At 51.9% G+C, this 27,654-nt stretch overlaps 11 protein-coding genes across 11 annotated transcripts; 4 read left to right on the top strand and 7 right to left on the bottom strand.

Moving 5' to 3' along the window:
• Nucleotides 1-382: 382 nt before the first annotated feature.
• On the top strand, nt 383-2,109 carry CCOS01_04878 (uncharacterized protein; the record flags this gene model as incomplete). The annotated part of the gene is made up of 2 exons (XM_060453059.1): nt 383-475; nt 604-2,109. The coding sequence occupies 2 exons, from the start codon at nt 383-385 to the stop codon at nt 2,107-2,109; spliced, it is 1,599 nt and encodes a 532-aa protein (XP_060317017.1).
• Nucleotides 2,110-4,509: 2,400 nt separating this feature from the next.
• Nucleotides 4,510-5,193, bottom strand: CCOS01_04877 (uncharacterized protein; the record flags this gene model as incomplete). Its single annotated transcript, XM_060453058.1, has 1 exon — nt 4,510-5,193. The coding sequence occupies one exon, from the start codon at nt 5,191-5,193 to the stop codon at nt 4,510-4,512; it is 684 nt and encodes a 227-aa protein (XP_060317016.1).
• Nucleotides 5,194-8,462: 3,269 nt separating this feature from the next.
• On the top strand, nt 8,463-9,623 carry CCOS01_04876 (uncharacterized protein; the record flags this gene model as incomplete). The annotated part of the gene is made up of 4 exons (XM_060453057.1): nt 8,463-8,629; nt 8,719-8,852; nt 8,952-9,265; nt 9,381-9,623. The coding sequence occupies 4 exons, from the start codon at nt 8,463-8,465 to the stop codon at nt 9,621-9,623; spliced, it is 858 nt and encodes a 285-aa protein (XP_060317015.1).
• Nucleotides 9,624-10,002: 379 nt separating this feature from the next.
• Nucleotides 10,003-11,106, bottom strand: CCOS01_04875 (uncharacterized protein; the record flags this gene model as incomplete). Its single annotated transcript, XM_060453056.1, has 4 exons — nt 10,003-10,101; nt 10,153-10,236; nt 10,778-10,919; nt 10,991-11,106. 4 exons carry the CDS (start codon nt 11,104-11,106, stop codon nt 10,003-10,005), a joined length of 441 nt encoding a protein of 146 aa, XP_060317014.1.
• Nucleotides 11,107-11,659: 553 nt separating this feature from the next.
• Nucleotides 11,660-13,568, bottom strand: CCOS01_04874 (acetylcholinesterase; the record flags this gene model as incomplete). Its single annotated transcript, XM_060453055.1, has 4 exons — nt 11,660-12,354; nt 12,436-12,895; nt 12,971-13,048; nt 13,113-13,568. 4 exons carry the CDS (start codon nt 13,566-13,568, stop codon nt 11,660-11,662), a joined length of 1,689 nt encoding a protein of 562 aa, XP_060317013.1.
• Nucleotides 13,569-14,627: 1,059 nt separating this feature from the next.
• On the bottom strand, nt 14,628-15,729 carry CCOS01_04873 (uncharacterized protein; the record flags this gene model as incomplete). Its single annotated transcript, XM_060453054.1, has 3 exons — nt 14,628-14,946; nt 15,094-15,475; nt 15,561-15,729. The coding sequence occupies 3 exons, from the start codon at nt 15,727-15,729 to the stop codon at nt 14,628-14,630; spliced, it is 870 nt and encodes a 289-aa protein (XP_060317012.1).
• A 3,068-nt stretch (nt 15,730-18,797) lies between these two features.
• On the top strand, nt 18,798-19,121 carry CCOS01_04872 (uncharacterized protein; the record flags this gene model as incomplete). The annotated part of the gene is made up of 1 exon (XM_060453053.1): nt 18,798-19,121. The coding sequence occupies one exon, from the start codon at nt 18,798-18,800 to the stop codon at nt 19,119-19,121; it is 324 nt and encodes a 107-aa protein (XP_060317011.1).
• Nucleotides 19,122-19,559: 438 nt separating this feature from the next.
• CCOS01_04871 (cytochrome P450 oxidoreductase) lies at nt 19,560-21,444 on the bottom strand (the record flags this gene model as incomplete). The annotated part of the gene is made up of 4 exons (XM_060453052.1): nt 19,560-19,766; nt 19,844-19,981; nt 20,051-21,051; nt 21,111-21,444. Coding segments are annotated over 4 exons (1,680 nt in total), but the record flags the coding sequence as incomplete, so codon positions are not given.
• Nucleotides 21,445-21,518: 74 nt separating this feature from the next.
• CCOS01_04870 (uncharacterized protein) lies at nt 21,519-21,791 on the top strand (the record flags this gene model as incomplete). Its single annotated transcript, XM_060453051.1, has 1 exon — nt 21,519-21,791. One exon carries the CDS (start codon nt 21,519-21,521, stop codon nt 21,789-21,791), a length of 273 nt encoding a protein of 90 aa, XP_060317009.1.
• Nucleotides 21,792-23,317: 1,526 nt separating this feature from the next.
• On the bottom strand, nt 23,318-24,015 carry CCOS01_04869 (extracellular serine-rich protein; the record flags this gene model as incomplete). Its single annotated transcript, XM_060453050.1, has 3 exons — nt 23,318-23,450; nt 23,508-23,880; nt 23,946-24,015. 3 exons carry the CDS (start codon nt 24,013-24,015, stop codon nt 23,318-23,320), a joined length of 576 nt encoding a protein of 191 aa, XP_060317008.1.
• Nucleotides 24,016-25,208: 1,193 nt separating this feature from the next.
• CCOS01_04868 (MFS transporter) lies at nt 25,209-27,310 on the bottom strand (the record flags this gene model as incomplete). Its single annotated transcript, XM_060453049.1, has 7 exons — nt 25,209-25,680; nt 25,740-25,849; nt 25,916-26,421; nt 26,479-26,605; nt 26,680-26,967; nt 27,051-27,219; nt 27,294-27,310. 7 exons carry the CDS (start codon nt 27,308-27,310, stop codon nt 25,209-25,211), a joined length of 1,689 nt encoding a protein of 562 aa, XP_060317007.1.
• Between the last annotated feature and the right edge of the window lie 344 nt (nt 27,311-27,654).

Raw genomic sequence — 27,654 nt, 5'->3', positions numbered from 1 at the left:
TCCCTACTGCGGCTGAAGTGACATAGGTCAGCAAGGCGATGACAGTCGGAGGCCCGAGCGCCGGATAGACTTCGGGAGAACCATCGCTCCAGGTTCCGCCATCGATCTCCGGATTCAATTCGATTGGAGCCTGGCTGTGTTTCGACGGCTCACCTTGGAAATCAATCCTCGTCAACACGCGCGCGTCTCGTCATCCGGAATCCATCGATATCATCGTCAAACCTCACATCCACATCGAGAACCACGTACCAGTCACGTCGCATCACTTATCGCTTCCCGTAGTCCCATCATATGCCTTCTACTGCATCATAATAACTCTCCCGTCGTCGGATCAGCCTGAACAGGGGCTGGCCTCCACGTCCCCACCGCAGCCCTGGACGAAATGGGCGTTATCAGAAAGAAGACCGTCACAAGGGGTGGCGAGGGCGGTGTCAAATATCATTGCGACATTTGCTCTGTAGACATCACCTCGACGGTATGTGTTTTGTTGACTTTATTACTTTTGATGATGATGTGCCCCGCGTCTGCGCCCCGGCGCATACCCAAATGTCCCGCCCTCCACACCTTGCGCATCGCGCTAACAAACATCTGTCGTAAATGCAGGTCCGAATCAGATGCGCGCACTCTGCCTGCAACGACTACGATCTCTGCGTCCAATGCTTCTCCCAGGGAAAGTCCAGTTCAAACCATAAACCCGAATCACATCCATACCGTGTCATCGAACAAAATTCTTTCCCAATCTTCGACCGAGATTGGGGTGCCGACGAAGAACTGCTGCTACTAGAAGGAGCGGAAATCTACGGCTTGGGGTCATGGGCCGACATTGCCGACCATATTGGTGGCTTCCGCCACAAGGATGAGGTGCGAGATCACTACTACAAAGCCTACGTCGAATCTCCTCGTTTCCCGTTGCCGAAACGATGCAGTCCACACGATATGGACCTCGCGAACGAAATCTCTCGCGAAGACTTTCAAGCGAAGAAGAAGCGAAGGATAGAGGAGCGGAAGGAAGCCGCCAAGAACGCACCTACGCTGCAGCCCAAGACGAAGCCCACAGCCTCTGTACCGTCATGTCACGAGATTCAAGGATACATGCCAGGTCGCTTGGAGTTCGAGACCGAATACGCAAACGAAGCCGAAGAAGCTGTACAGCTCATGCAGTTTGATCCGGGCGATGGTCTCAACCCTAGGACAGGCGAGTTGGAGCCCGAGATGGAGCTCAAGTTGACAGTGATGGACATCTACAATTGCCGTCTCACGCAGCGTGTGGACAGGAAAAAGGTTGTGTTTGAGCACAACCTGCTGGAATACCGCGAAAACACCAAGGTCGAGAAGAAGAGGAGTAAGGAAGAGAGGGACTTACTGAACAAGGCCAAACCTTTCGCTCGGATGATGAACCACGATGACTTCGAAAGCTTGTGTCAGGGTCTCATTGACGAGTTGAACTTGAGGCAAGCTATTTCGCAGCTACAAGAATGGCGAGGTGTGCGGATCGGAGATTTACGCAGTGGTGAAAAGTACGAGACAGAAAAGTCACAACGAGCGCAAAAGGCGGTGCCTATGGGATCCATGGATAGAGACCGCTTGGCCTCGGCACAGCGGTCTAAGGCTGCTGCTGTACCAGATCCCCCAAGCGGCGCCGCCTTGCTCGTGGCCCCCGAATTGCCAATTCGGTCCGCGCCAGCTCCTGATGGTACTAATGGTACCATTCCTCCCAAGGAAGAGAGCAAACCCCAGACCAATGGCGCTGTCAACGGAGCAGCCGCCAATGGCACCGTCATTGTCGCCAACGGTACGGGCCCATCTGGCCCTGTTACACGGCAGAAATACATGGCCGCGCCGCTACCCGGTGTCACCCCGATTCAGCTCACGCAAGACGGCGCGCCAGACTTGCATCTCCTCACGCCGGAGGAAGCCAAGCTCTGCGAAGTGGTGCGGCTGCAGCCCAAGCCCTACCTAATGATCAAGGAGCAGATTCTAAAGGAGGCATTGAAGAGCAATGGGACTCTCAAAAAGAAACAGGCCAAGGAGATATGCAGGCTAGACACTCAGAAGGGCGGCCGCATATTCGACTTCTTCATCAATGCTGGCTGGGTTGGCCGGGCGTAGGATGATTCGGACGGTTCAGATGTACCTATAGGTTCTACGCAAAGTGTGTGACTTGCATTCGACTTTGAGCTTCGGCGTTTCCGTCAAAAAGGGCGAGGGGGGTACTGGTTTCTGGGAGTAGCGGTTTAACTTCTCCAAGGTAGTTCAAAGTGTACCAAGATACCAAATTCAAAATGGCAACAACTTGCTCAGTTTCTCCGCGCGGCATTATGAGATGTTATATCGCCACACATGTTATTGATATATACGATTTTCCTCTTGCTTAGCATTACAATCTACTCGGTCTGAGACTTAGAGGTGCGTTTACGGGATAAGGCACGTTCACATTTTCTGTAACAGGGACAATCCCTCCAACAAGCTGGGCGGTTAAGGACCAGTAACGTACTCGCTGAGGCCTCAGCTTCTTCGCCGCCAAGGCGGCTGGCATGATGTTCCCGGCAACGGATGGTTTTCTCCTGTGTCTCTTCGAAGCTGGCTTTCCATCGAAGGCCCCTCTTTCGTCACTGTCTTGAACGAGGTCGATGGACCGGTCACCTTTTTTGTCGGTGGTTTGATCAGCTGGATGCCGAAGTCATAAGCTGGTCGGGTCTGCGCAAATGGTTTTCCAGAGATCTCCTGCAGAGAAAGTGAAGCAAAGCGCGGGATTTCCAAGCTCCTCCGGCGGCTTTTAAAATGCTCAAGCTGACGCGCGGGTCATTATCTGAGTAATACGTGCTTGTTTTTTGACATTTCTCCGGCGGTGGGGTTCCCAGGAACCTGTAAGAAAATGGGAGACGTCACGGCCGAGAAGAAGCTTGGGAGAGGAGTGTAAAGTGAAGACAGTAGGCGATGAAGATTGTAATTCGGGGTAAAGCGTGGTTTTCATGGAAATGTCCCGCATATACAATATCGTGGATTTCGGCGCGTTTCTTACGTGTTTGCCGTAGATAACGCAGAGACATTCCTGGCGGTCAGCCGTCTCGATGCTTTGTTTGTGTCTAGTGTTGGGACTTCGAACAGCGCATTAACACCTGCGAATACTCAACGACCGGCGAAGGGTACGCGGAACCGAGGGCTATACCTCATGGCTGCCTCGAACGCCATCGGTTACACAAACGCCCCCATGTCAGCGCACCCAGTTCTACAGCCAGGAAACGAGAAATCAGTAATAAGGAATCACACCCTGAGAGATGACCAGAGATTCTTGGAGGATTTAATTAGCAAATGAGAGTCAAAGTGATACAAATGAGCAACGGCTGTTGATGAAGTTACGACGGATTGGCTGAGTATCTCACTCTTGAGGATACACGGCCCAAAGAGACAAACAGCACGATCACATTGCAGACTGGGCTTCCATCGCCCTTGATGAGACCAAACACGCGAATCCGACGCATCAACTACAAATTCAGGTGTGGTTGGCTGACTACGCCAAGCTGAAGGATATGCTAGGCAACACGCCGGGAGGCTTCTTGTTCCCCTATGTTCATAATAGAAACCTTGCTATTGATGAGATAGTGCCTGTCTTCGAGAGACTCTGATCGACCAATAGTCGGCAAAGTCGGACGGACCTCCCCCAGCTCACCGCGAGCGTCTTGAATGACGTGAAGTCAGTCATCCAACGAGGTGCGATGGCAGGCGAAGCAACAGACGGACAACCACAGGAGCATCAGGCTAGCGAGTGATGTGTGTTTGGCGTTGAAAGACATAAGGCTTTCAGCAGCAGTTGACATAGTCTTGGGCATGGCGACGTTGAGCCTTGATGCCACAATTGCTTAGAGACTTCAGTTCGTTGGCCGTGACCAAGAGAGCAGGGGAATCGGAGCACATGGCTACTACATGTCTAAGTCTTCAGACCTCGTATCATGCAAAAGGTTAAACAAGAAGACTCCTTGCAAAATTTCGAGCTAGGAGACCGTGCTTTGTCCTTCTCTGGTTGGCGTTGTGTCAAAAGCAGGGAACCCTCATGCTGTGCGGGTCGTGTTGGGTCTGTTCACCGGTTCGTTCCATTATGCATAGTTTTGATTGAACTCTTTGTCGACTTCCTCGGCACCCTAGTCCATGTCTATATGCCTCATTTTGTATTTCAGCACGGCCGAATACAATTTTGTCAGTCAATGACGGGCCAGGTACTACATTTGGACAGAGATCAGCATGTAACAAACATCACAGATGGACAATTGCATGTGAAAGAACTTTTGTTGAATTGACTAATTGGGTATAGGTACTCCCGGTGATTAGTTATACAGATGAAACCGAGAATGGTGACTGATTCAGGAGGCCGCCGCATAGGCAATTATTTCCCAGGGCTTTTCCAACACTTGGTTTCTCCCCGCCAAACCATCCCTAATCTCAGGTGGCCCTCAATGGCCCTCAATGACCCTCAAGGAGGACTTTTTGGCGTTGCATGAGTGAAGAACCCATTTACAGGACAATGGCGCCGACGATGCCGGCCGCGGCAGCGGCAGCAGCGACAAAGAGTCCAGTCTCGCGGGGTGCGGCGGCGGCAGCAGCGGCAGTGGTAGAAGCAGCGCTACCGGAGGCAGAAGCACCAGAAGCAGAGGCAGATGAGCCGGAGCGAGAGGCAGTGGCACTGGCGGAAGCCGAGCCGGAAGCCGTGCCCGTGGCGGTCGCAGCGGAGCCGGAACCGGTGGCAGTGGCGGTAGCATCGCCGCTGGTGAGGACGGCGAGGGCGGTAGAGCAGATGGCGCTGCCGTAGGCGTCCAGGGCGGACGCGACCTCCGGGACGTCGCTGCAGGCGGAGTAGATGTCGCGGATCTCGGTGATGTGGGCGTCCTGCCAGGACTGGAGGGCGGAGGAGTAGGAGGTGATGATCTGGCCGGCCTGGCCCGTGATGGAGGGGAAGACGCAGGGGTCAGTGATTTGGGGGATGTCGAGGTTGGTCTCCGTGGCGAGGGCGGTGGGCTCGGTGGGGAAGTCGTCGACGATGGTAGAGTGGGCCATCCAGACGGAGGCGCAGGCAGTCTTGTCGCGGGCCTCGAGGGCGTCGTTGCCGGCGCGGCGGAGGACACGGGGGAGGGTGCCGGACATCTCGAATGCCATTGCGCCGGTGGCAGCGGCGGCGGCGAGGAGGAGCTTGGACTGCATTTTTGAAGAGATTTGGAGCGTTGTCTTTCGAGGGAAGCGAGAGTCTTAGGCTGTAAAGACTGTAGGTTGTCGTGATGTTGTCTTAAGGATTGGCTGCTTGGGAGAGTTGGAGAGACAGGATACACTTGGAGTTCGGTTCATGAGCGGACTGGAGGGGAGGAGCGCATGCCTTTTATTGAAGATTGACGAGGAAGTCGGCCGTCACTTGCATCCTTCCTCCTACCCTTGTCAAGTACATGAACATCCCTGCTCCATTCACGTCGCCCAGCATGCCCAGCATCTTCCCATGCACCCACGGTCGCCCCGGCGAGCTGTGAACGATGCTGGGAACCACAGAACGATGCCTCTCTCTATCCAGGTGTGCCACGACAAGACCTCTAGCGCAAGGTACCTACCCGTCAGTGGCCTCCAGCCGAGCCGCCGAGACAAGATGGTGGCTCAAGTGGCTACACTCGAAGTAGTCGTTCGCCCCAGTGCCCCTGATACGGGCAGAAGCTGAGAGTCGTGAGTCGTGACTAGGTAGAGTGGTGGACCTTGGTCCTGGTACCTACTAGCGGTTGCTGCCTGCAAAAGCCTGAAAGGGGGATGGAACGGGATATTGGCAGGAGATGTTTGTGATGCAATGATCGGCCATTGCCTGCCGTCGGCAATTCCTTCGTGGGAATATGATGCCGGGGGCGAGAATTCTCGAATCGGCTGGCCACAAGCACGGCGCGTAGCGTCACGTTGAGGCGAAGCCGCGAAGCTAGGGAGAAAAGATTTAGTCTAACGGCAATGCGGCACTCCAAAAGGTAGCAGGGTCGCATTCCCTTTCATCACATCAGATTCACCGTATCAAATATTCGCACCCAAGAGGGAGACATGCTGGCCCGCTGGGACGAGGTTCATCACAACTCATAGCTCTCGATGGAGCAAGCTTCAAGACTCTCGAAATGGACGGCAACCTGCAGATATCCATCCGTACCTGAACTCGCGCGCTCTGCACGGCGGCACGCACGGTTGCATGGGGTGATAGTTTTCGCGGCAGGGCAACCCCTGTCCGTACCCGAAGGTGGGAGTTCCTAGCAGATTGCCTTTTGCAATATGCCAGGGATTCAAGGCTTTTTGTTACTGGTCTGAGCTGAACATGCCAGGAAAAGGAAATCATCAATGGCGATCCGATGTCTTTTTGCGTTTTTCTATGGTTTAGGGTCAAAAAGTCCCTTTCTCTGCCTTATTTACTCGCTTAAACATGGATGAGTATGGAACGCATGGGACGTTTTGATGGATCATGGGTACTGGGCTTCTTCTCATGGATGATGGAGGTTCCATGTTAAGTGGTCCCGGGCGCGCCTGATCGTTTATGACCAATGAAGCTTCTGGGAACACTCCGAAGCCATTAAGATTGCGTGGGTCCAGCGATGGAGACTTCGAGTTGGCTTGATGGAATGTGCTTCGTTGTGGGACGTAAACAACAACTGGGAGGTTTCAAACTTTCAAAGGATTTGGCTCGGGTCTTTACCATCCATGCAACGTTTAATCTGCTGTTGCTCTTATATGACAATTCCTTACGATCATGAAGTCGGGCAACTTTGACGGTTCTATCGATCTCTTCTCACCATGACAAGTTGGATGGATGGGTTGGCTAGTCGGGTACGCAGTACATAAACCAGCTTTCAGAACCACAAGTCCACAGAAGAATGTTGGTTCCCCGCATAAAAACACAAAGCTGTGCTTAGAGAGAGTCTGGGCTTAAGTCACGGCGAGATGTTTCCCCTCCTTTCTCCTTCTGGTCTCATGCAATAGTCTGCATCCGTAAACCACCAGAGTCATTAGCTGTGCCGCAATCCAGCAGTGATTTACCGTCAGCTACTTTGTACGTTCAGAGACAGCGAACGCCGATAAACCGGTAGCCGTTGCCGCTGAGCCGCGATTCAAATTTCCCTTCTTGCAAGGGATACACACACAGCTACCGTCGGTAATAACTGCACTGCATTGACTGCTTGGCCACCTAATTACCCTACAGCTAGCTACCTGCAGTAGTTCCTTTCTGTTGCTCTCTAGCCTCTTCTGGCCCTGTTCGGGGCTGGATCCGGCACTGCCTCGCTACGTTGCATTCATACGGTCGCTAGTGCTGACAGCGGCATCTCGAGCGCCCTTCTGTCGGCCAACCACGGCTGGCCCTTCACCCTTCTGACATGTCACCACGTTCAGAAGGTTTTAACCGTCTGCTCCTTTTTCTTGTTTGACGTTGTTAGTCAATCGCTGGTAAGTACTCCGTAGATGATGTCGGGTTTGGGGGCTGCGCGCGAATATTTCCCCGACATGCCCAACAGGGCGCGCCTGTTGACGTCGATCCCTTTTACGTTCGAGTCAAAACAGTGGTGACAGTTGAACCAACAGAAGAAATGGTCGGTCTTGGCAATGAGGCTCGATCGCAAAGAACCACCTGCTAGGCTGCTGGAGACTCGCCACCCGCGAGCGGAAGAATTGGGAGGAGAAGACTTCGGTATCGCTACTTTGTTTGGAATAGAGCTTCCAATAGTGCAGCCCTAAAGCCCTGTCAAAGTTTTCTTTAACGTCGGAGAGGCATGACATGCTGGGATCTCGAGATGTGATGCTGCAAACCCCTGAGGTGATCTCCGATATTGGCGGTTTTTGCCGAAACCCGCCGGACCATACAGGCAAGACTAGATATTTTCAGGTGGGCATGAAGCACCATGAATATCATCTCGTACGGTAATCGGAATGATGATCACAGGTTGAAGGCTATCCTGCTCTTCGTCTTTAGGGCTGTGTATGGAGGCAGGTTGACGAGCACTTTTAGGAAGCACAATATATTCTGAAAAGGGCTTGACAGTCGCGCGGCTCCCATATTCCCAAGTCAACGACTATCGCTGACCTTTGGTCTACTTTCTTCTACCTTGAGTAGCATGCTTGAGACATAGTGAGTGTAGGTACATCCGGGGTCAGCTGATCATTGGAGGGAACTGGGTTTCATGCGAAAGAGATAACGATGGCCTACACCAATAGATGCAGAGTTACACAGAGCGTTCGTCATCATATATCAAGGTCCACCGAGGAGAGTTTACGAAACAAGTGAATGCTTTCTTCTAGGTAGTGCCAAATATACACATTTTGTCGTCGGTAAGTCCCAGCCGTTACCATTACGGGCCGCGTAGTTTAGAGTTATGCTCAAAGACCAAGGCCGTCAGCCGGTGCTGACGCTGGCGTAAGCCACCTCCATCAGCGCTCCAGCCATTCGACGTCCGTCCCTTGGTAGGGCTGACATGCATCACGACGACAAGGCTCTATTCGACCGGACCACCGACCACCGTCATTTGGCCACACAGCAGCTCAGCAGTCATGTTGCTGACATTGGCATATGCAAACGGCACGTCACAGCACCTGCGCGGTGTCTAATTCTGGCCTTGATATATATGTTGCTTAAGAAGAAGTGGATGCCCAGTTGCGGGGGGAGAGCTTGACGGAGACTTGAGCCTCCAACTTTAACCATCAACAGTCCATTATGAAGACCTTTTCCAGCTTCGTAGTTGCCACATGCTGGCTGTTTGTGGCCTTAGCCCACGGCCACACAGTTCTCTCCTACCCAGGATGGAGAGGTAACACCTTCATCACAAATGAGACATACCCCTTCGGAATGCAATGGACCTATCCATGTACGTCACCAAGCTCTCTTACGTCTTGCTACACAGACTGAAGACAAGAGTACGCATCTTTAGCTATCCAAAGGCTGACGTGAAACCCTCACCACGCAGGTGGCGGCCTCGGCGTGACGCAAAACAGAACCCACTGGCCCATCAGCGGCGGCGCCCTCGCCGTCCAACCGGGCTGGAACTCGGGACACAAGACGGCGCTCATGTATATCAATCTCGGCCTCGGCGAGTCGCCGAAAAACTACTCCATGGTCATGGTGCCCCGGTTCCAGCTGACGGGGCCCTCGAACCAGGAGTACGAGGGGACGTTCTGCCTGCCAAAGGTGCCGCTGCCGGCTGGTGTGACGCCCAAGGAGGGCGATTTGGCGTCGATACAGGTCGTGGAGGCCGCACAACATGGTGCGGCGTTGTTCAGCGTACGTTGTCTGACCAAGTGTTACCGTCTTCCCAAATATTTCATGCCTCGTGGAAGTGCGCAACGCTACTGGGATGGGAAAGTGCGAGATGAGATCGTGTGGCTGACTGTGATAGTGTGTCGATATCATCTTTACGGAAGACGCGTCCAAGGTTACCCCGGTGACAGCGGATAACTGCTTCAACTCGACGAACCTCAAGGTTGAAGCGGCGACGCTCGAGACGAATTCCTCGCCTATCACTGATCCATCGGCACCGGCGACCACGACAACTACTACACCGAGCGCGTCTCCAACTAGTGGGGCTCCCCGGTTGGCGTCAAGCTTTTTCGGTCTTCTAGCCTTGTTGTTGTTTGTTTGAAACGCTCTGGCAGTCGATGGTTTTTGACGTACCCGTATGTCGCGGAATAAAAGTTGAAGTCTTGCAACATTGTTACCCTTTGTGTTCGTGGAACGGGATTATTGCAGATACGTTATTATACGGAAGAATAAGATGGAGACTTTGAAAGGCGGAGCATATACTTTCATATCCTTCTCAGTTCACGATATGCAGAAAACGCGTTGATTTCTTAGGCAAATCCATGAACTCGTGCTCCCCACCATGAGACCTCGAAATGATTAGACCTTCCCATCCAGAGTCCACATGTCGACCGTAAACTGCTGTAGCTCGCAATCGCTTGATGTTTGGCCTGCCCTGAGACATCAGACATGCTGTTCTGCCGAGCAGTAGAGTGTCTCAATTATTCTAGCTCCAGGTTCACTTCCATGCCTCCCCACTCAAGGACGCGGAACTTGCTCTGGTCCTCCATCCCGTCCACGTCGGTGCCGACCATACTGAACTAGTCAAAATTCTCCAGTTTCGCACGATTATCTTCGTTCTTACCACTGACTACGCCTCTCAAGACGAGAAAGACCTTGGCGATGGTGTTCGGGTTCAGAGTGACGGTCGACTTTGCTGCCTTGTCCAAGTCGGTCTGCGGGATGAAGTTGAATGCAATAGAGCTCCGTCGAGGTAAGATACAAAGTCGTCGAAGGATAGGACGTAGTTGTTGGCGAAGTATGCTAAAGGGGTTTGGGGGTTGAAGGTACAAGTCTCTGTGACTTCGCGTAATGGGTTGACCAAGGCATCAACTTCCCAGGATAGGTAGCCGCACTCCATGTTTGCGGCGGTGTCCTTCGGGAAGGCCCTGGCGTCGGCACTCTCAAGCGGGATGGTTTATAAGAGGTAGATTGCCGATTGAGCCCCGTACGAATCAAATTGAGAGTGTCGTTGTCGGTGACAGAGTACCTCTCCAATGTTTCGTCATAGTCTAATTGCAGGCCATTGAAAATAATGTCATATTCTTCAAGGCATATACCCACTCTGGCCTCTACGGCAGTTTCGAATTCTTCGACGGTGGCGGCTGGTGAGATCCTCAACGAAAAGTTTTCGCCAGTCACTCCAGTAACGTATCAGCTGGCTATCTGAAACTTTCTCATTTTCGTGCTCAAAAACTTATAAGTCTTGACATTGACATTAATGACCATCAGGGCTGATCCGGCGATGTCACCAGAGCACGCTCGTTTCCGCTTGGACGCCTCTTGAGGTTTATCCTCGAGCTTGATGATCGGAGCAGCCTTTGGCTCCAAGCGAAGGACCCAACCGTCCTCGACCGCTCTGTATGCTGACTGATCAAGTTCAAACTCCGGTTCTCTAGACTTCGAAGTGCAATGAACAGTCAAGTTGACCGCTTTGCCCTAAAGGCATTCCGAGCGTCATTCATGAGTTGAGGGTAGGTTTCTGGACGGGCGGTGAGACGACGGCGGTCTCCGAAGACCATCATGATCACGGGAGTTTGAGACATCGTGAAGAATGATCTCCAAGTTGTCAAGAGGTGGGCTATCGGTATTTATATTGGCGAAAATCCGGCTCTTTCGTTCGGGTAGATCGGTAGTTTGATTGGAGTCGGGGCTAGGCGAAGCATAGATCGGTTGACAGTTGTGAGAGTGAAAAAGTATGAAAGAGAAATGAACTTGACCAGGGGAATCTCAGTGAGAAATGAGGGCGAGTGAGTGAGGAGAAAGAGTCGAGACTGAGAAGGCGTGAGAGAGAGGTGGGAGGTTTAAATGGAAGGTGCTGGTTGCTCCTGCCTGCTTCCAGTATCCGTCAAAGGGAACGAAGAAGACACCGCAAGTAATACCTTCCTATTAAGACGTGCCTTGAACTCAGCAATTCGAAGGTGAAGATTTTGGAAATGCAGACACGCCTGCTGGAGAAATCTGAGAGGATATGGAGCATCAAAGAAAGATGATGTCGTTTGCTGCACGTGACCTTTAGCAGGAGAAAAAGCTGTTCAGTTCGAGACGACTGGGCCTTTGTGGTACAGAATATGTCATTTAAACGGCTTGATACTCAGGCTAATGATCCAGCTTCTCCGGGATGGATCTCCAGTACTCGATGGCCTCCCTTCGAATGTCATCCTTCTCGAGCCATGTCTCATTCTTACTCACGTTCACCTGCCACCCCAGACCGTCTGAGCCTGGTTCAAGGTAGTTCTTCCACTCAGCGGCGCCTGCAGCTTTGAACTTATTCGGGTCACCACTAACAACAAAGCTGGCGTAGAATCTAGATAGAATGGTCCCAGCTTGCGGGTATTGCGTATCCGGCTCGGCCCAGGCATACGGAACGTCAGAGCCATGCGAGATTCCGAGGTATGAGGCCACGCTGTTGTTGGTGTTCCAGTGCAGTTTCCATACGGGAACTTCTGCGGCAGACAGACGCGTCGCAATCTCCTGAGAGGCGCTGATGTAGGACGTTTCGCCGTAAACCGCAGTGAGTCGGGTGAACTGAGCAGATTGGCCCCGGGAGTCTGCAAAAGGGCTTGCAGGATCGGTCTCGGGATCCGGATACAGCCGGGAGAAGACCTCTCTATCGCTTTCGTTGAGCCCGGGATAGAGATTGGAGAGCCAGCCCCATGCTTCATCGTCCGTGGTCAGGTTGGTGGGAGCGTACAGACTGCCCTCGTCGGTGATGAACGATGTCAGCGCCGGCAGGTGGTTCCATGTGTTAGAGTCCCAGGTTTCGGACGGGAGACGCGGAATGATGACAGCATCTGAGAAGCAAGTTAGTCTTACCATATTTGATATCATTATCCTGCAAGGCGGAGTCGTCGAGAAGAATGAGGAATACTCACCAGATACAGGCTGGAAAGGATGGGTGCCGTTGTATCGATACGCCGCTAGCAAAGTAGTCGCCGTCTCCTCAAGCACTTCAACATCCACGGCTCTCAAGCACGAAAGCAAATTCTCGGCGGTTTCATTACTCTGACAACCAACTCCGCTCACATACTGCTCAAACTGCCTAACCGTTAACGGGTCCGAAGCGCTGGGAAACGACCGTCCCGTTGGACCGCCAGACTGGAAGATTGCCTGCTGAAATAGCTCTTCGCCAGGAGTGAAGGTATTCTGGTAGTGAAAGCCCACAGAGTGAGCGCCTGCTGACTTGCCCCCCAGAGTGACGCGTTCGGGGTCACCTCCAAATGCGGAGATGTACCGATGGACGAAGCGGAGAAGCTGGTGTTGATCCTGGAGACCGAGGTTGACGTTGCCGAGGTCTGAGAGGACGGGGTTTGCTAGGAAGCCCAGAGCGGCCAGCTAAGAAGTCCATATTAGTGAGAATCCTCAATTTTGGGATATTGAGAATGGACATGCTCTGTAGTTGAACGTCACGACAATCAGTGGTTCTGGAGAGGAGGCAGCGAGTGAAGCTCCGTCAAAGGTGATGCCAGCGCCGTTGCGGAAAAGGCCCTATGAACCCAGTCAGTTGGCAATCAATTGGAATACGTCATAAAAAGGTCGGAGCGAGACTCACGCCATGAATCCAAACCAAAACGGGTAACTTCTCATCAGCGCTCACGCCCGTCGGCCTGTAGACATTGAGGTTGAGGCAGTCCTCGCCGTACTCCAGTGCGGTCGTGATAAACGTGACCAAGTTTGAGTTCCCAGGCTCTTGTATGCAGACTTTACCATACGACGTGGCGTCCTTTGTTCCGTTCGAGGAAGATGGCCAGCCGACCGGAGCAAAACGAAGGTCGCCGATGGGTTGTTCTGCGTAGTCGATGCCATACCATACGTCCACCGGACTCGCAAGCGGGTAACCGGACGTAGTGTTAAATAGAGTCTTTCCGACATAGAATCCGTACGATGGGATATGAACAACCAGAGAGCTGTTGCCGACGATTGGACTTCCCGATGCAGCAGCAAAGAGCAAGGCGCCAATGGCTCCAGCCCTAAGCCTGGAACCGCCTTGGGTATGCGACGCGAACATGGCGACGAACACAGACGGAAACACGGTTGAAAGAAGGTGAGTTGGAATAACTCTAAGAGTTGGAAAACCATTTCCAAGACCCCCTCATCCACCATTTATATGAGGTTACATGGAGAGATAGAGCCGATTCCATGCCGGTGGTTTGACCCCTCTTGTCGTTGACATCCTTGTAAGTCCCACAACCAAGGTCGAAGTCCCCGCCAGAAACTGATCGCGCAAGAGCTGTCTAAATGACGAGACTTGCAAAGACAGAAACTGTTCGCATTCTTTGAGTCGGCTTTCATTGTGCTACCTCTCATAAGGGCTGGAGATATTTCAGGTACAATAAAGTGGCGGTTTCCATTGGTCAATGCCCTTCATAAGTCTCCAACGCCCAGGTAGTCGGTTGAACAATGAGTGCATCATGAGTGATTTGATGCTGTAGATCTCCAGGAGCCCCTGTATTTGAGATCTTGGCACTCAGGAACGATTCTCTTCAGTACGTCTATCGGCAGCTATCAATGATCCATGTTCAGAGCGATAGGCAGGCTTTCGGAGAGATAGCGAGCCGAAATCTGAAGGATCAAAAATGGAATCTGGACCTTGTTATCGCGAATTCCAGACCCTCGTTATCAATATCTTTTCCCCCTATCTTGATATTTGGGGAAGCTTGAAGCAAAGTTGAGGAGTGGTGTCAAAGACCGAGAACGGCTGGACCCGCCGCGAAATCCGGGAACAATGCCGGCACCGCAGCTTCGTTTGCCTACCGCAGATGGGCAGTGTATCAAATAACATGTACCAGGCCCGCGGATCTGGATACACCATGAACTTCGCATAGATGCCCCGTGGAGCCGATTACCCTGTCAGTAGCCTCGCGGGCTGCAGCGACACATACACAAGCTCAACATGACGGGATCTGTAACGCTGACAGACGTTGTATCTCATTATTAATCGAAAGAAACCTCATCATTCCCTCAGCTCCCTCTCAGCCGCCTTATGTATTTTGCTTGGATATTCATGTTGACCATCACGTCATAGCCTCACTAGTCTCTATACACACCCCGACCAACCACATTTGCCTTACTCTCTATTCATCATCACCGGGCACCCTCCTGACCTCTTGCTATCAACAACATCAGTGTGCAATTTGCTTATGTCCTCCGCCGACAGCTGGACATCCTGTGCCACCGCCTCATCGAACCTCGCTTCCGGGCCGCGGTTATCAGTCTTGGCCTCCTTCTTCACCACGCCATCTGGGGCAATCTGCCGGAACATTTGCAGTGAGTCGAACCATGTGTCCACGCCCTGCAGTCGCAGCTGATCGTCCACACGCGCGATCGTCACACCTTCAATGTCGATCTGTCCACCGTGAGCCTTGGCGGTGACCTTGTCTCCTTTGCTGTACACGTGCATTTTTGTCAGTCGCAGTTACACGACCACAACCGAATAAGAAGAAAATGACAGATGTCTGCTAAATGAGGGTGGCAAAGCAGAGGCACGTCGAACAGAACAGTGTGAGGGGGGGGGGGGGGGAGAGCACACTCACTCGTTGAAGCCGACGTAGTCATTCTTCATGACCCCCCAGTGACGCCACTTGAATGCGATGCACGGCGGGCCACTATAGACCTCAATGACCTCCCAGGCGAAAGTGGGCATCATGCGCTTGAACGTCTTGTGGCTGGATGCAAAGTCTGAGTAGTCTGGGCTGTAGTACTCGTTGGGCGTGATGACGGCGTTGTAGGTGCCGACCTTGAGCATGTGCTCGCCCGTCTGCGGCGCGCCGCCGTTCACGGAGAAGGTGTAGTTGGCGTGGTCGACGGTCCTCCAGTCGTCGAGCTTCGTCTTGAAAGAGGCTTCAACCTCCCAGTTCTTCACCAGGTTCTCTACAATCTCTTCGAGACTGCCCGCCTTGTGGTTCATCTTCCTGCCTAGAGAAGTAGTATTGTCAGTTTGAGACCTCCCAATACACCGGGTGGATAGAAGTATGACGTTTTGAGAGTGATGTGATCTTACCTTCTCTCCAAACTTTGCGCGTTTTCGTGTAATCTGGCGCCCTGCCGTATCTCCACTGCACACCCTCATCGCTAAAGACGGCGTTGGGGGTGGTGACATAATCCGGCAACGCATTTCTCTGCGCCGCCGCGGCCTGCGGCATGGGGTCCTGAGCGTTTACGAGAACCATATTGGGCGATGAAAAGCTTTCGGCGTTAAGGAGTTTCGAAAAGAGTGAGACGAAAGAGGCTTGTTGGCTCTTTAATAAGTTCTTGGAGAAATCTGCCACGGGGGGGCGTTTGTTGTCGCACTCAAGTCGGTGGTGAAATATGTCTTAGATGCGCGTGGAAGAGAGGAGAGACACGGGGCGTTATACAAGTCCTTTTTTCTTTTCTTCTCCCCTCCAAAGAGTGGTGGCAATAATCCTTCAACCACGGCCTTTCCCTGAAACGGAAATCGCAGCGTGATGGGGAGAAGGAAGAAAAGGCGAATCACTTGAGGCACTCAAAATAACCTTCCAGTCTGCGCCGCAGGATCGGGTGGGAAGTTTTCTGCAATGCGTGCTGCAATGGGACGGACGAGAGCGGGGCGACGAAAGGGAAAGCTGGGAGACGTCCGAGCTCGCAGATTATCTTCGGAACACAACCAGATCCGTGTGCGAGAAGGGGGGCTCGTACAACGATGAACGCAAGCCTGGAACCCAAGCTGGCTCAGACAGTCGAGCGCCAAAGCGAAGGAGAAGAGTTGCGGGTGGTTACACGGGCACTGGGCGCACCGCAGGCGGCAGAAGCAAACAAGTTCAGATTCTGCACTTTGATACGCTGAGCGTCGTCCCGGGAAGCGAAAAGCCCTAGGCTCATCTGACTTGATCAGCAATTTGGCGTGATTCAGACATTCCGATTGTGTGGGAGAGAACAATGGAAACCTACATGATGCAGGCGGCGCGGAACGAGGATGAGGGAGAAGCCACCCAACCGGTATTGGGGCGTTATCGTGCGAGGAGTAAGCAAGATCTCTTCGCCAATCGAGGCTCTTTATGCGGAAACTGAGAGCGCAAAAGCTTAGTTTTGCTCAAGGGAAGATTGATATATCTCATCATCACGGAGCAAGAAGCCATTCTTATGTACATTGGCAGAGAAGCCTTCACCGGCACTTGAGTATCGCCAATTCTGGCGGGGAAAAGAAATTATAGAACAGAGGGAGAAGCGAGAAATGTTGACACTTGTTGAGCGGACGCAGGGAGAGAAAGGGAGGCTGTAATATCGACTCCCTATTGGCTCGACTGAAAGTTAATAATCAGCCAGATCGACGACTCTAACAACCTTGAACGGGGCCCCTCCCCTGAGTTGTCTCTCCTCCCCCAGGAGCGAGTACAATGTCTTTGATTTATCACGTCTGTCTGGCTTGTGGGTTGCAAGAGTTGTCTCAGTCTGATAGCCACGCGGATAGGAAGGCAAGCAACTTTCCGAAGCTGCGGCGGCCAATCGCGTACCGCAGTCCCAGACAAATCGATTTGATCTGGCGTTAGTCACTAGTCGGGGATGTCGGGGGGTTGGCTGGCACAAGAAGAAACGAGGACGGCGTGCTAGTGACACCTTGCCTCGTGGTTTGGCACGCTGGGAAAGTGAAACAACGCACTTCGCCACGCGACAATGGGTCACTCGATGCCGTAGCACCCCCCTTTTGAGTGTCATCATCATCGGCATCATCATCGATGAGACGGAGAAAAAGTCCTCGTTCCCGACCTGGACTGGGCCCCTGTTCCCGACTTGTCGATAAAAAGAAAGTAAAGAAAAGCCACAGAAAGCCTAGCGCTTGAGACAATAGACCGGGACGCGAAATGGGGGCGCTCTGGTTGGCAGGAGATCAAGTCTTGAACCCGTGAAGTCGACATTAGGATCCTTGGCCGTTGAGGGACGCATTCCAGTCAAGCCCACATGTCATATATCAACTAGTGGGATGAAGTTGAATGGGCCACACATGCCGTGCCGCCATATTTTGATCATTGACCGGATCATTCGGTATGCGATTCGGCCTAGCCGTCTCTGCCACAACTTGTGCCCGACAGTCTCCTGTGGTCGCACACATCCATGGGTAGATCCAGCCACAGGCCTCCCGATGTGGTTGTGCCGAGGGGCCCCGCAATCGGACGAGCCCTGAAAGTGGAACCCCGTCCGGAATGTGTCATGAGGGCGGGACGGGAGGCGCCTCCGTTAGCGGTCAGATGTTTATCCCTCTCGTCGACTAGAGTCTCCCAGAGTGGTCATGTCTTGTCAGCAACACGCCGCGAGGCTTGCTTCCTTGATTGTGTTCAACGTGTCGAGAATTGTCTGGTGAACTGCTTGGATGCACACATGCCCTCGGCTTTTCCAATGTAATCTCACGTTGAGATTGAGACTGTTCGGTGTGGATGGTGACATCGCAATCCGCAAGTCGCCTTTTTACTTGTTCTCACCAACAGGAAAACACCAGCTTCTGCAATAGACCGTCTACTAACCGAATCGCGATGATATGCCCTTTTCAGAAAACAGGGCATCCCAAAACGAAGGCCGAAGTGCCATCAGAAGCCCAATAAGGCTGGTGTCAGCAACCGGCGTCAGAGTAGCATACTACCGCGCGGGTAATGTATTTTATGCGATGCAATTTAAGTAGTTGCCAACCTTAGAAGTCAATTCCGCTTTCTGTGGGCCATTATAGTTGCTCCGAGGCGGGAAACATCCTAGCAAAGAGCCGATCTGTGGAGAGCCTGCAGGTACAGTCGCAATGGCATCGAAAGACATCGGATGCCGCCGGCTAGATCCTAGCCATACTGTATCAAGGCAGATAACTTTGCTGAACAGCTGTGCGGAGATCTGGAGAGCCGCCCCTCACTCGGACCACAATCGCTTCTAGATTTGCTTGCAACCTTCCGTGATGAGCTGTCAACAGCCTAATTGTCTCCACGTATAGGACCACTGTTGGTTGCGCTTTGTAACAATTTGATCAGCTATTGAGGGCTTTTCAACCTGCCAACGGATATCTGACCATTGTTAGACGGAATCAAACTGTATCCGAAAGGTTCAATTGCTCTTGAGGATTCGAAAGTGATTGGTATAAATACATGACACAGTTCACGGACGAAATCGAGAGACACACCCACATTGCATTCAAACACATGATTCGTCTTCTCCCAACAACAAGCTTGACGCCGAACTTTCAAAATAATTTAAGCCTTGAATCTCTCAATCTTACTTTGGACACCCTCTCCAAGCGATTATCATGCAGTTCACCATCGCCACCCTCATTGTTCTCGCCAGCGGCGCAGCCGCTCAATTCTGCGGCGTCGTCACATCACCTGTGCAAAGCTATGTTCCGTGCACATTGGAACAATATCCCGTGATGGATGCCGAATGCACGGCAATTGGCGGCACAGTATCTGGCCACAACCAAGAGAGTGGAGATGCTCGGTCCAACTGCATCACGTACTGCAACAACGTTCCCACCGGCGGACACGACACGACCGGTAACATCCTTGGCCGTCACAGCTATCACGTCTACGTCGTCGACTCGTGCACGAGCTGTGGCTACTGCGGCGCTCTGTAAAGGATGTCCATCAGATAATAAATCGATCAAAAGACGAGAGCAGCCACGCTACTTAGGTAACGAAAGAGGAAACAGGCTGGGTTCCGCGTGAGGTTACATGTACGCATAAGAGGGCTGGGAAGATGGCAGGTCCTGGCGCTCATATTTCAGTATTATCTACTTTATCAAGATTCAAATAAGACCCTGTAAATTTCAAGGCATTACATCATACAAGAGCTGCCGCAAATGGTGAAGTTGTCTCCGTTTGCAGACCGTACTAGAACTTAACAGGTTCCAAGCGCTCGTTTGCTTATTGTGTGATGACAGCAAATTATCAAATATGCAGTACAGCTCGAAGACTGTTTGGTCCACACCCGGAGGCTTGATAACACTGACTTTGCGGACGGGACCAGATGCGCAAATGCTTCTGGCATACCCAGAACACCATTCGTGGTGATTCTAGTTGCCTGCCATCCTCGACTTCACCTTGACGTGGAAGTTCTTAGGCTTGACGAACCATGCGTTGCGTGTTTTCCAGGCACCTCTTGGTGTAGCAGCCGCACCTTCAAGCTTGAAGTCAAAGTCCCGGATAAGTCGAGGAATGAGCTTGGACATTTCCAAGATAGACACATTCTTGCCAAGGCATGTGCGTGATCCCAGCCCAAACTGGAAGACGGTTCATGTTAGATATCATATGCCCCAAGAGAGTTAGGTAACCATAAGAAAACGGTGGTTCATCTTACAGGCATCCAGTTTCTGTTCATCACGGAGATCCTTTCTTCATTCTCAATCAGCCAACGATCGGGGTTGAATTTCTCGGCATCGTCTCCGAAAATGGCTGTGTTTCTGTGGTGGACCCAGCTGTTGATTCCAACGACGGACTATCAAGAACGGTTGAATGGTTAGTGATCACCAGTTGAGGACTGAGAACATGGGAAGCATTGACTCACTCCCGCCGGAAAGAAACGCTCGCCGATGGTAGCACCGCCCTCGGGAACAATGCGCTCGAGCGGTAGGCCCACAGCTGGATGGACGCGCAAAGCCTCCTTGATCACTGCTTGAAGATACGGCATTTTCTGGCTTTCTTTGAAACTCGGTGCTTGAGACAGCTCGCCGCGACTAGTGAAGTCTGCAATCTCCTCGCGAAGCTTCGCCAAGGCATCAGGGCTCTTGAGCAAGTGGTAAACAATGGCTGAGATGCTGATACCTGTCGTGTCCGACCCGGCAAAGACATTGCTGGCGCAGCCGATGAGAAGATGCCAGTTGGTGAACTCAGTGGGGTTGCTGGAGTGCTTGGCCAGGAATTTGGTGAGGAACGTCTCTCCAACAGCAGCGCCGTCTTCGGCACCTTTGACCTCGATGACCGTCTTTGGAGAAGCTCGCTCCTCCTCAATGGTCTGCGCCGTAAAGTCTATCACATACATCATCTTCGCTCCCATGCCAAGACGCTTTGTGATGCCGGTAACCAGTGGTGCAATGTACATATGCACGGAAGGAAAGATACCAGTCAAGCTCGAGTATACCAAGCTCTTATTGATGTTGTCAATGACCTGTGCAATGTCTTCGCCACGATCCAGGAAGCCGAGACGCTTTCCGTAGGTCATCATTGCGACAGCATCAAAGGCGAAGCACTGGAACCAATGTCCGATGTCTACTGTAGAGCCAGCCTTGGCAAACTCTGAAAGACGTTGAGAAAAGAGAGCACCGCAATCATCCACGTATGGCTCGTAGTTCACAAGAGACGTCATTGAATACGCGTTGGTGTAGAACCGTCTGCTGTGAGCATGACGCTGTATCGAGCGATCCGAAAATACGTTCCATTGATCCTCATTCGGCTGGAACGGGATGTACCATTCTGACTTCTGGAATTGCGTACCATGGCCATAGACAGTCTTGAGGGCTTCCGCGTCGTTGATACTGTATCGGTTCGGGCCGTAGCGGACGATGGGCCCTGGCGAGAAAGGATAAACTTTAGTACATATACTCCTTGCTATCGCTTGACGCTCTTACCGTATTGTTCGTGTAGTTCTTGGTTGACCTTCTCAAATTTTCCCTGTTTAAGGCGATGAAAATACCAAAAGTCTGTGTAGCGAGCCAGCAAAGGCCCGGGCACCGATCGTAGGGGGGAGCGAAGCCACTGAACAAAGGAGACAAGGATCTGGGCAAGGAGGGCAAAGCCTGCAAATGCCAATAAGAGTTGGGTATTCATCGTAAAGATGCTCGTATAAATTATGAGGAAGATAGATAGGCAGATGAAAAGCTCAATATTGATTGATAAAGCAGACAATTCGCGTGAGAGCTGGTCTCGAGCATTCCTCGAAAGCAGATGCACGAGAATGATGGGCTTTTATAGCGGAAGAGTCATCGTATTTGCCCATCCTATTTGAGACGAACCGACTTCGTCATGGATTGTCAGACATGTACGCAATCAATCCGCAGCGTCTTGAAGTTGAAGATGTAAAGGCGTACGGCTTACAACTATCATTGGTGCATGGCATGGGACGAGTCATAGGCGATCTTAGAATGCTAGGCTATGGAGACAGTCTTGGGACCGAAACCTTGTCCAAAGTGTCGAATAGCGTGGGTCGAAATAGCAAGGCATCCTCCTTGCCCGGTATGCATGGACACCTAAGTGGATCAGCATATGTGACATGCAACCCCAAGGCGGGTAGAAGCGTCAATCGTGGATAGTCGGACTGGTATCTCACATGAATACTGAAAGATTTTTCTTGAGTTAATTTACAGGGCTACCTGCGCAGGATCCATTCACAAAAACCAACAAGCGGAGTAAAAGGCCTGACTGATCGCTTGAGTTCCAATATCTGGGAACTATCCGCCACGAACCTGGAGATTCTCGGTGTCAGACGGGGGAATCGTTGATCTTGGCCGGTGTGTTTTGGGTTTTCTAGGCGCCGGGACTCGGGGATGAAAACTGTCCGAGACCGACGTCCGCCCCGCAATGCGATGCATCAGCCACCTTGCGGCCGGCCGCGGAGAGGCGGCGGGAGTGGAGTATCGCGGTGTTTGATTAAGCCGTTGACCGTGATGGCGTAGGGCCAATCTTCAAGGCTACGAGACGGTGAATTGATTAAGCTATCTCCTATGCCCCCGACACTTGAATCCGTCGTCCGGAGTCTTCAGCTCAAGAGGCACGAAGTGAGTAGTACCAAGCGGCGATTGCTCGCCTGTGTCGAGGCTCAATGTGATAAATCAAACGGGTTTTCTGAGCGATTGCCGCAATTTACTTCACCTGCGTCTACCTTATTTATGTGCGTATTGTGATGATGAAAGAGAGGTTATGCATGCTGCTGAAACGGGAAACTTTTTTCATCAATATGACAGTTGCAACGTACGGGTGTTTCGTGAGTAGAAAGTTTTGGCTCTTCCCATGTTAACAAAACTGAGTTCTCGATATAAGATCTGGCCCTTGACAAGGCCAAACGTATTTGGAGTGACGTAAGAACGCAGCATGATTTCCCGTTGCCCACCTGACAAAAATTTTATGGGAAGATAAATCCAGTTGCTTCGAGTGACCATCACGCTAGATGCCGTAGCGAGCAGCTTCTTTGAAACTTGGCTTTTTCAAGATATGCGCGTCACAAAGTAGCCCGAGACTACCTTATTTAACCGTAAGATCGCGTTCACTTACAATAGTAAGAAACGGCACCCAACTCATCTCAAAAGAGCCCCAAACCTCAATTCCCTGCGTCTTCCGTCTCCCATCAAATGCATGTAAGTCGGCTTAAACATCGCCGTTAATACGCCGCCCTTGTCTTAGTTGCGAGTTGCCCGTACCCTGAGTAAGCAGGTTAACTCGGTCTTTACGCCAACCCAAACCCGCAAAGTCCACCAGCCATTCTTGCTAAACACCTTTCACACTCGGCATTGGAAGCCTTTGTTATGACAGATTCAAAGAATGAGCGGAATAGCTTGCACTCGCACACCAATTTGACAGGGTTACTCATATGCGTCTCGAAAACGCAGTCTCGTGATTCAATGCTCGATCCTCGAATTTACAACCAACCAGACTCCGCGCACACAAAAAATCCTCGAAGCTCTAGCCGACAACCCGCATCAGCAGCGCCTCCACCTTATTGAACTGTATCCTTCGCCGAAACTGGTAGGTGACGATGAGCGATCATGTAAACGTAAATTACGATTGGTTGATTTGATCTAAGTGCACTGTGACATCAGTCGCTATATATGCGCCATTTCCTCTACACAACAGGCGGAACAGCCAAATTGGAGGGAATCCTGCCCGCAGAGCCACCAGCCACATTCTTGGCAGGGACGTTCATCTGTGATCCCTTGGCGGCCATCTTGTACGCTTGGACATCGGCGTCCGCCTTACTGGTGGGTTGTTAGTGTTGTCAAATTTGGAGGGTGGATAAGCCAGGGCTCTCTTACGGGTTAATGATCATGACCATGCCAAGTTGGCAGTGCATGCCTTGAGCGCAGTACATCAGCATGGGCTCAGTGTTCTCGACCTGCACGTTGAAAGTGCCGACTGGAGAGCCGTCTGTGACTCCCGGAATAAAACCAGAATGAACGCCATTTGGCATCATATCCTGGAGAGGGTTACACGGGGCCTGGGTGTTCGCGGCCTGAGTGACGGTATGGTTGTTGGGCCAGAACTGGAACTGAACAATGTCGCCAGGGTTTGCCTTTACGACCTCAGGATAGAAAAGTAGAGACTTCTCACGAGTCGGGCTCCCGACGACAACGGGGATGACCTTGGGCGTTGGGGGAGCGGGGCCTGGTGCAGGTGGTGCCTGACGCTCTATCGAAGATGTGAGCCACAAGCTACGAAAGTAGAGTTTTGTGTTGTAAGTGAGAAATACTTACCACTGAGAGCGGCAGCTAAGGAGCCTCCTACAAAGGCAGAGAGATAGACGGCGACGATGCTGAACTTCATCTTGAATACTTTGACACTCGATGATCCTGTACGGATTACTGGCTGGCAAGGCTAAGACGAGGAGACGCTGCTTCGATATGATGACACTGAAAATACTACAAAGGACAATGTCCTGCAGGAGAGGGGCAGAGGACTCTATGATATTTAAGCTAACTATCACAGCATGCAGGATCTCAAACTATCAGCACCTTCGGGACATGCACGGCGACACCACTCACCCGCTAATACGAACCTTTTCTCTCTTAACCTTCCGCACTGGGCAAGCTTCTCCCGATCATGAGACCGAGTAGACTTAAAATCGCACAGTTGGAGTAATCGAGTTGCCGTGATCAGCAGGGGTAGCAGCGAAGCTTGGGCATCTCAAAAGATGAGATGACCCGAGTTGTCCAATGAGAGGTGTCGGATCCCTCAAACGTGGCATGTTTCGTTTCTTCGGCCGCACTGCATACCGAAGCATGCTTAGAAATTGGCACCAAGGAATCAAGGGGGATTAAACATTAATCAGAAGAGGGGGGATATCATCTCGCGCTTCTTGGCCAGGAGGGGAGAGGCCGGTCAATCAAGAAGCTGTCTCCTCGTGTCAGGTCCTTTCGGCGTTGGGACGACAGTGACCAACAAGGGAACGAAGTTGCGGGCAACGCGGGCAACATCCAAGCTTGCCATTGAGCCGGCAGTCGGCTGGCTGAGTATTAAGCCTGGAGTTCTTTCACGATTACCAAGCTAAAGCTCGCAAACGGATGAAACGGTTGCGGCGTCGTTTCGAGAGATTGAAAGAGGCGTGGGCCCCCGGCTGGCCCCTTCGGTCCCCCCTTGACCGTGGGGGATCTCCGAGCGTTGAAGCTGGCACTGGCGGGAGATCGGCACAAACAATTAATAGTTTGCACATATCGCTAGGGTGTTTGCGGCTCTGAAATTTGTGCTTCGTCGCGCGCGGGAGACGAATTGAGTATTGACTCTTAACGTCAGGAGAGCTTTTACGCTGAAATCATCGGGAGATCGACGTCAACGGGAACGTGCGCATGGTATGATTGTGACACCTACGATTTTATTGCCCTGTTTGAGAACAGACCTCGCCTACCCTTAACTGTCTATAGAAAGTGCTTCGCCATTATTCCCAATTCCAAGCCGCACTATTGCACAGTGATACATGCTTAAGTCGTTAACTACCGGAAGTTCCGGGATCTATAGTAGCTCTACTTCTCCGCGTCTCCGTCTCTTTTCGTCTGACCCAGAGTCTGGCCGCCTTTCGTCTTGTCCTTCTTAACGCTTTTCCACTCGATGAAGACACACCCAAAAACTGTCAAACACCCGAGAACAGTGGCAATCAGGAAGACGTTTTGGAGAGCCTTGTTGTAAGCTCCGATAATGCCGTCGACTGAATCCGGGTAGATGCTCCGCATCGACTCCACTAGTCCGGAACCGCCCGCGTCAATGACGACTGCCGGGTTTACGTTGGGGACGTTTTGGCTCAACTCGGAGATTAGTCTCGAATGGAAGATGTTTTGAGCGACAGCCAAAAACACGGTGCCACCGAGACTTTGCAGGAAAATCAAGAGAGACGTGGCTAGGGCTACGTCACGACCTTGGAACACGGTCTGAACTGCTATCAACGTCTGCTGCCCGCCCAGACCCACGCCCACTCCTAAAAGAACAAGTGAGGCAATCCTACCGCGGTTGTTAGCATCTGAATTGCGTTGAAAATTCGGGGCAAGTTAAAATAATACCAGAAGCCTGAACTCGTGTTTTCGTCAAACGAGTAGATCAGCCCCGTTCCGATAGAGGCGATAACAGATGAAGCGATGAGTTGCGGGACGTAGTATCCGATGTGACTTGTCTGACAATTGATCAGTATCACGGTGTAGCGACCCAAGGATGGACAGTACATGTATTATCAACTTACCAAGAATCCAGAAAGTATTGTAGCCACTGACAAGGAAACCGATGATGCCAATAAGTCAATGCCACTCTGATAGGCAGAGTGATTCTTGACTGCTTGCAACCAGATAGGGATGTAGTACACTTCGATGAAGAGAAGTGAGAACAGAAGAAGCATAAGCCAGCAAGCACAGGCCATAGACCTCTGGAAAAGGATGCGAAATGGGACGGTGGCTTTGTCGCCCTCGCGGAACTGGACTAGTGCCCATAAAAGGAAGCAGACCGCAAAGAGGCACCAGCACAGGATTATGCGCCAATTACTCCAGGGATATTCAGTTCCGCCCCACTGCAAGGCGAGGAGGAGACAGATAATCCAAGGTATGAGGAGCAGTGTCCCTACCAAGTCAAAGTTTGAAATAAACTCCCGCACGCTTTGTGTCTGCTTCTTAGGCGGCGTCGGTAGCTTCAGGAGGAAGAGAACCACCAGGAAGGTCACACCGCCAAGAGGAAGGTTGATCCAGAAGCACCATCCTGATGTGCGTCAGTGTCCTGCTACATCACATGATGAGGGGGTAATAGAAGTCCTACTCCAAGTAGCCTTATCAACAAAGACGCCGCCAAGAGTCGGCGCTATGCACTGCGAGATTCCGCCCGCCGCGCCAACTGCTGCGGTGAACTGCGGGCGTCTATGAAGAGGCACACTTCTAGCCAAAATCTGAGTCGCGATTGGATTAGCCAATAAGGTTCCGTAGAAATCGAGAAACGCCAAGCCTTATTGGAAAGACTTACAATGAGAGCGCCGGACATGAGTCCAGCGGCACCGACTCCGGAGATGGCTCGGCCGACAATAAGAACCACGGAGCTCGGAGCCACGGCGCAGACAATGGAACCCACCTCAAAGATGAAGAGAGCAACAAGGAAGACCCATTTGGCGTTGAACTCGGCGTACAATTTGCCGAAAAAGAGCTGGAACGAACACATGGTGAAGAGGTACGCGGAGCCATACCACGCCACATCCGGTAAAGACTCAAACTCGGATGTGATTACCGGGATCGCAGTTCCCAAGATTGAGCGATCCTAGATGAGGATGGGTGCTGTCAGCCATGTGTGTGCTGCATCGACAGGGAGTTACAATGCCCCAGAAAGCAATTGACACTTACAAGTCCAAAGCACAAAACCGCAAGGAATAGGCCAATTGTGATGATGGCCAGGCTCGCACCAGTGGGATACTCTTCTGCGGTGGCATCTTGGGCTGGAGAGGTCTTCTCTAGTCCTGCATCGCTGAACTTCTCTCCACTCGTTCGTGGTATTGAGAGTGAGGTTGTCGTTCTAGGGACACTGTTAGGTCATCAAGCCCGGAACGTGTCTCCGTAGCCCCCATAGTAGCTGCAGTGTGAACCCACCTTGGTTCGACAGGCATCTTCGCTGATGGTACCAATGAAATTGGTCAAATAAAGTTGCAAAGCGTGGTGTGGTTGCTTGTGCGAATGCCAAATGTTCAATTTCTCTGCCCAGCGACTATTTTCTTAAATACAATCATTCTTCATGACTATTATGAGACTCATCGACTTTGAATCTTTCACCTTCTACACATGCAGATCCCACATCATGTTACCGGTCCGTACGGAGAATAACACGGGAGACATGTCAAAGTCAGCATGCCAAGCCGGGTTTAGCGCCAGTAGCCACACACAAATGTCAAGATCCCTCAGCCTTAATCATGTTTAGTATTACGTGTCAAAATCACAACAAAGTCCCTAAAGC

This window comes from Colletotrichum costaricense (assembly GCF_030867565.1).
Source record: "Colletotrichum costaricense strain IMI 309622 chromosome Unknown Scaffold_4.1, whole genome shotgun sequence".
Lineage (NCBI taxonomy): Eukaryota > Fungi > Ascomycota > Sordariomycetes > Glomerellales > Glomerellaceae > Colletotrichum > Colletotrichum costaricense.
The sequence above is the reverse complement of the archived record's forward strand: the minus strand, read 5'-3'. Positions and strand labels throughout refer to the sequence as shown.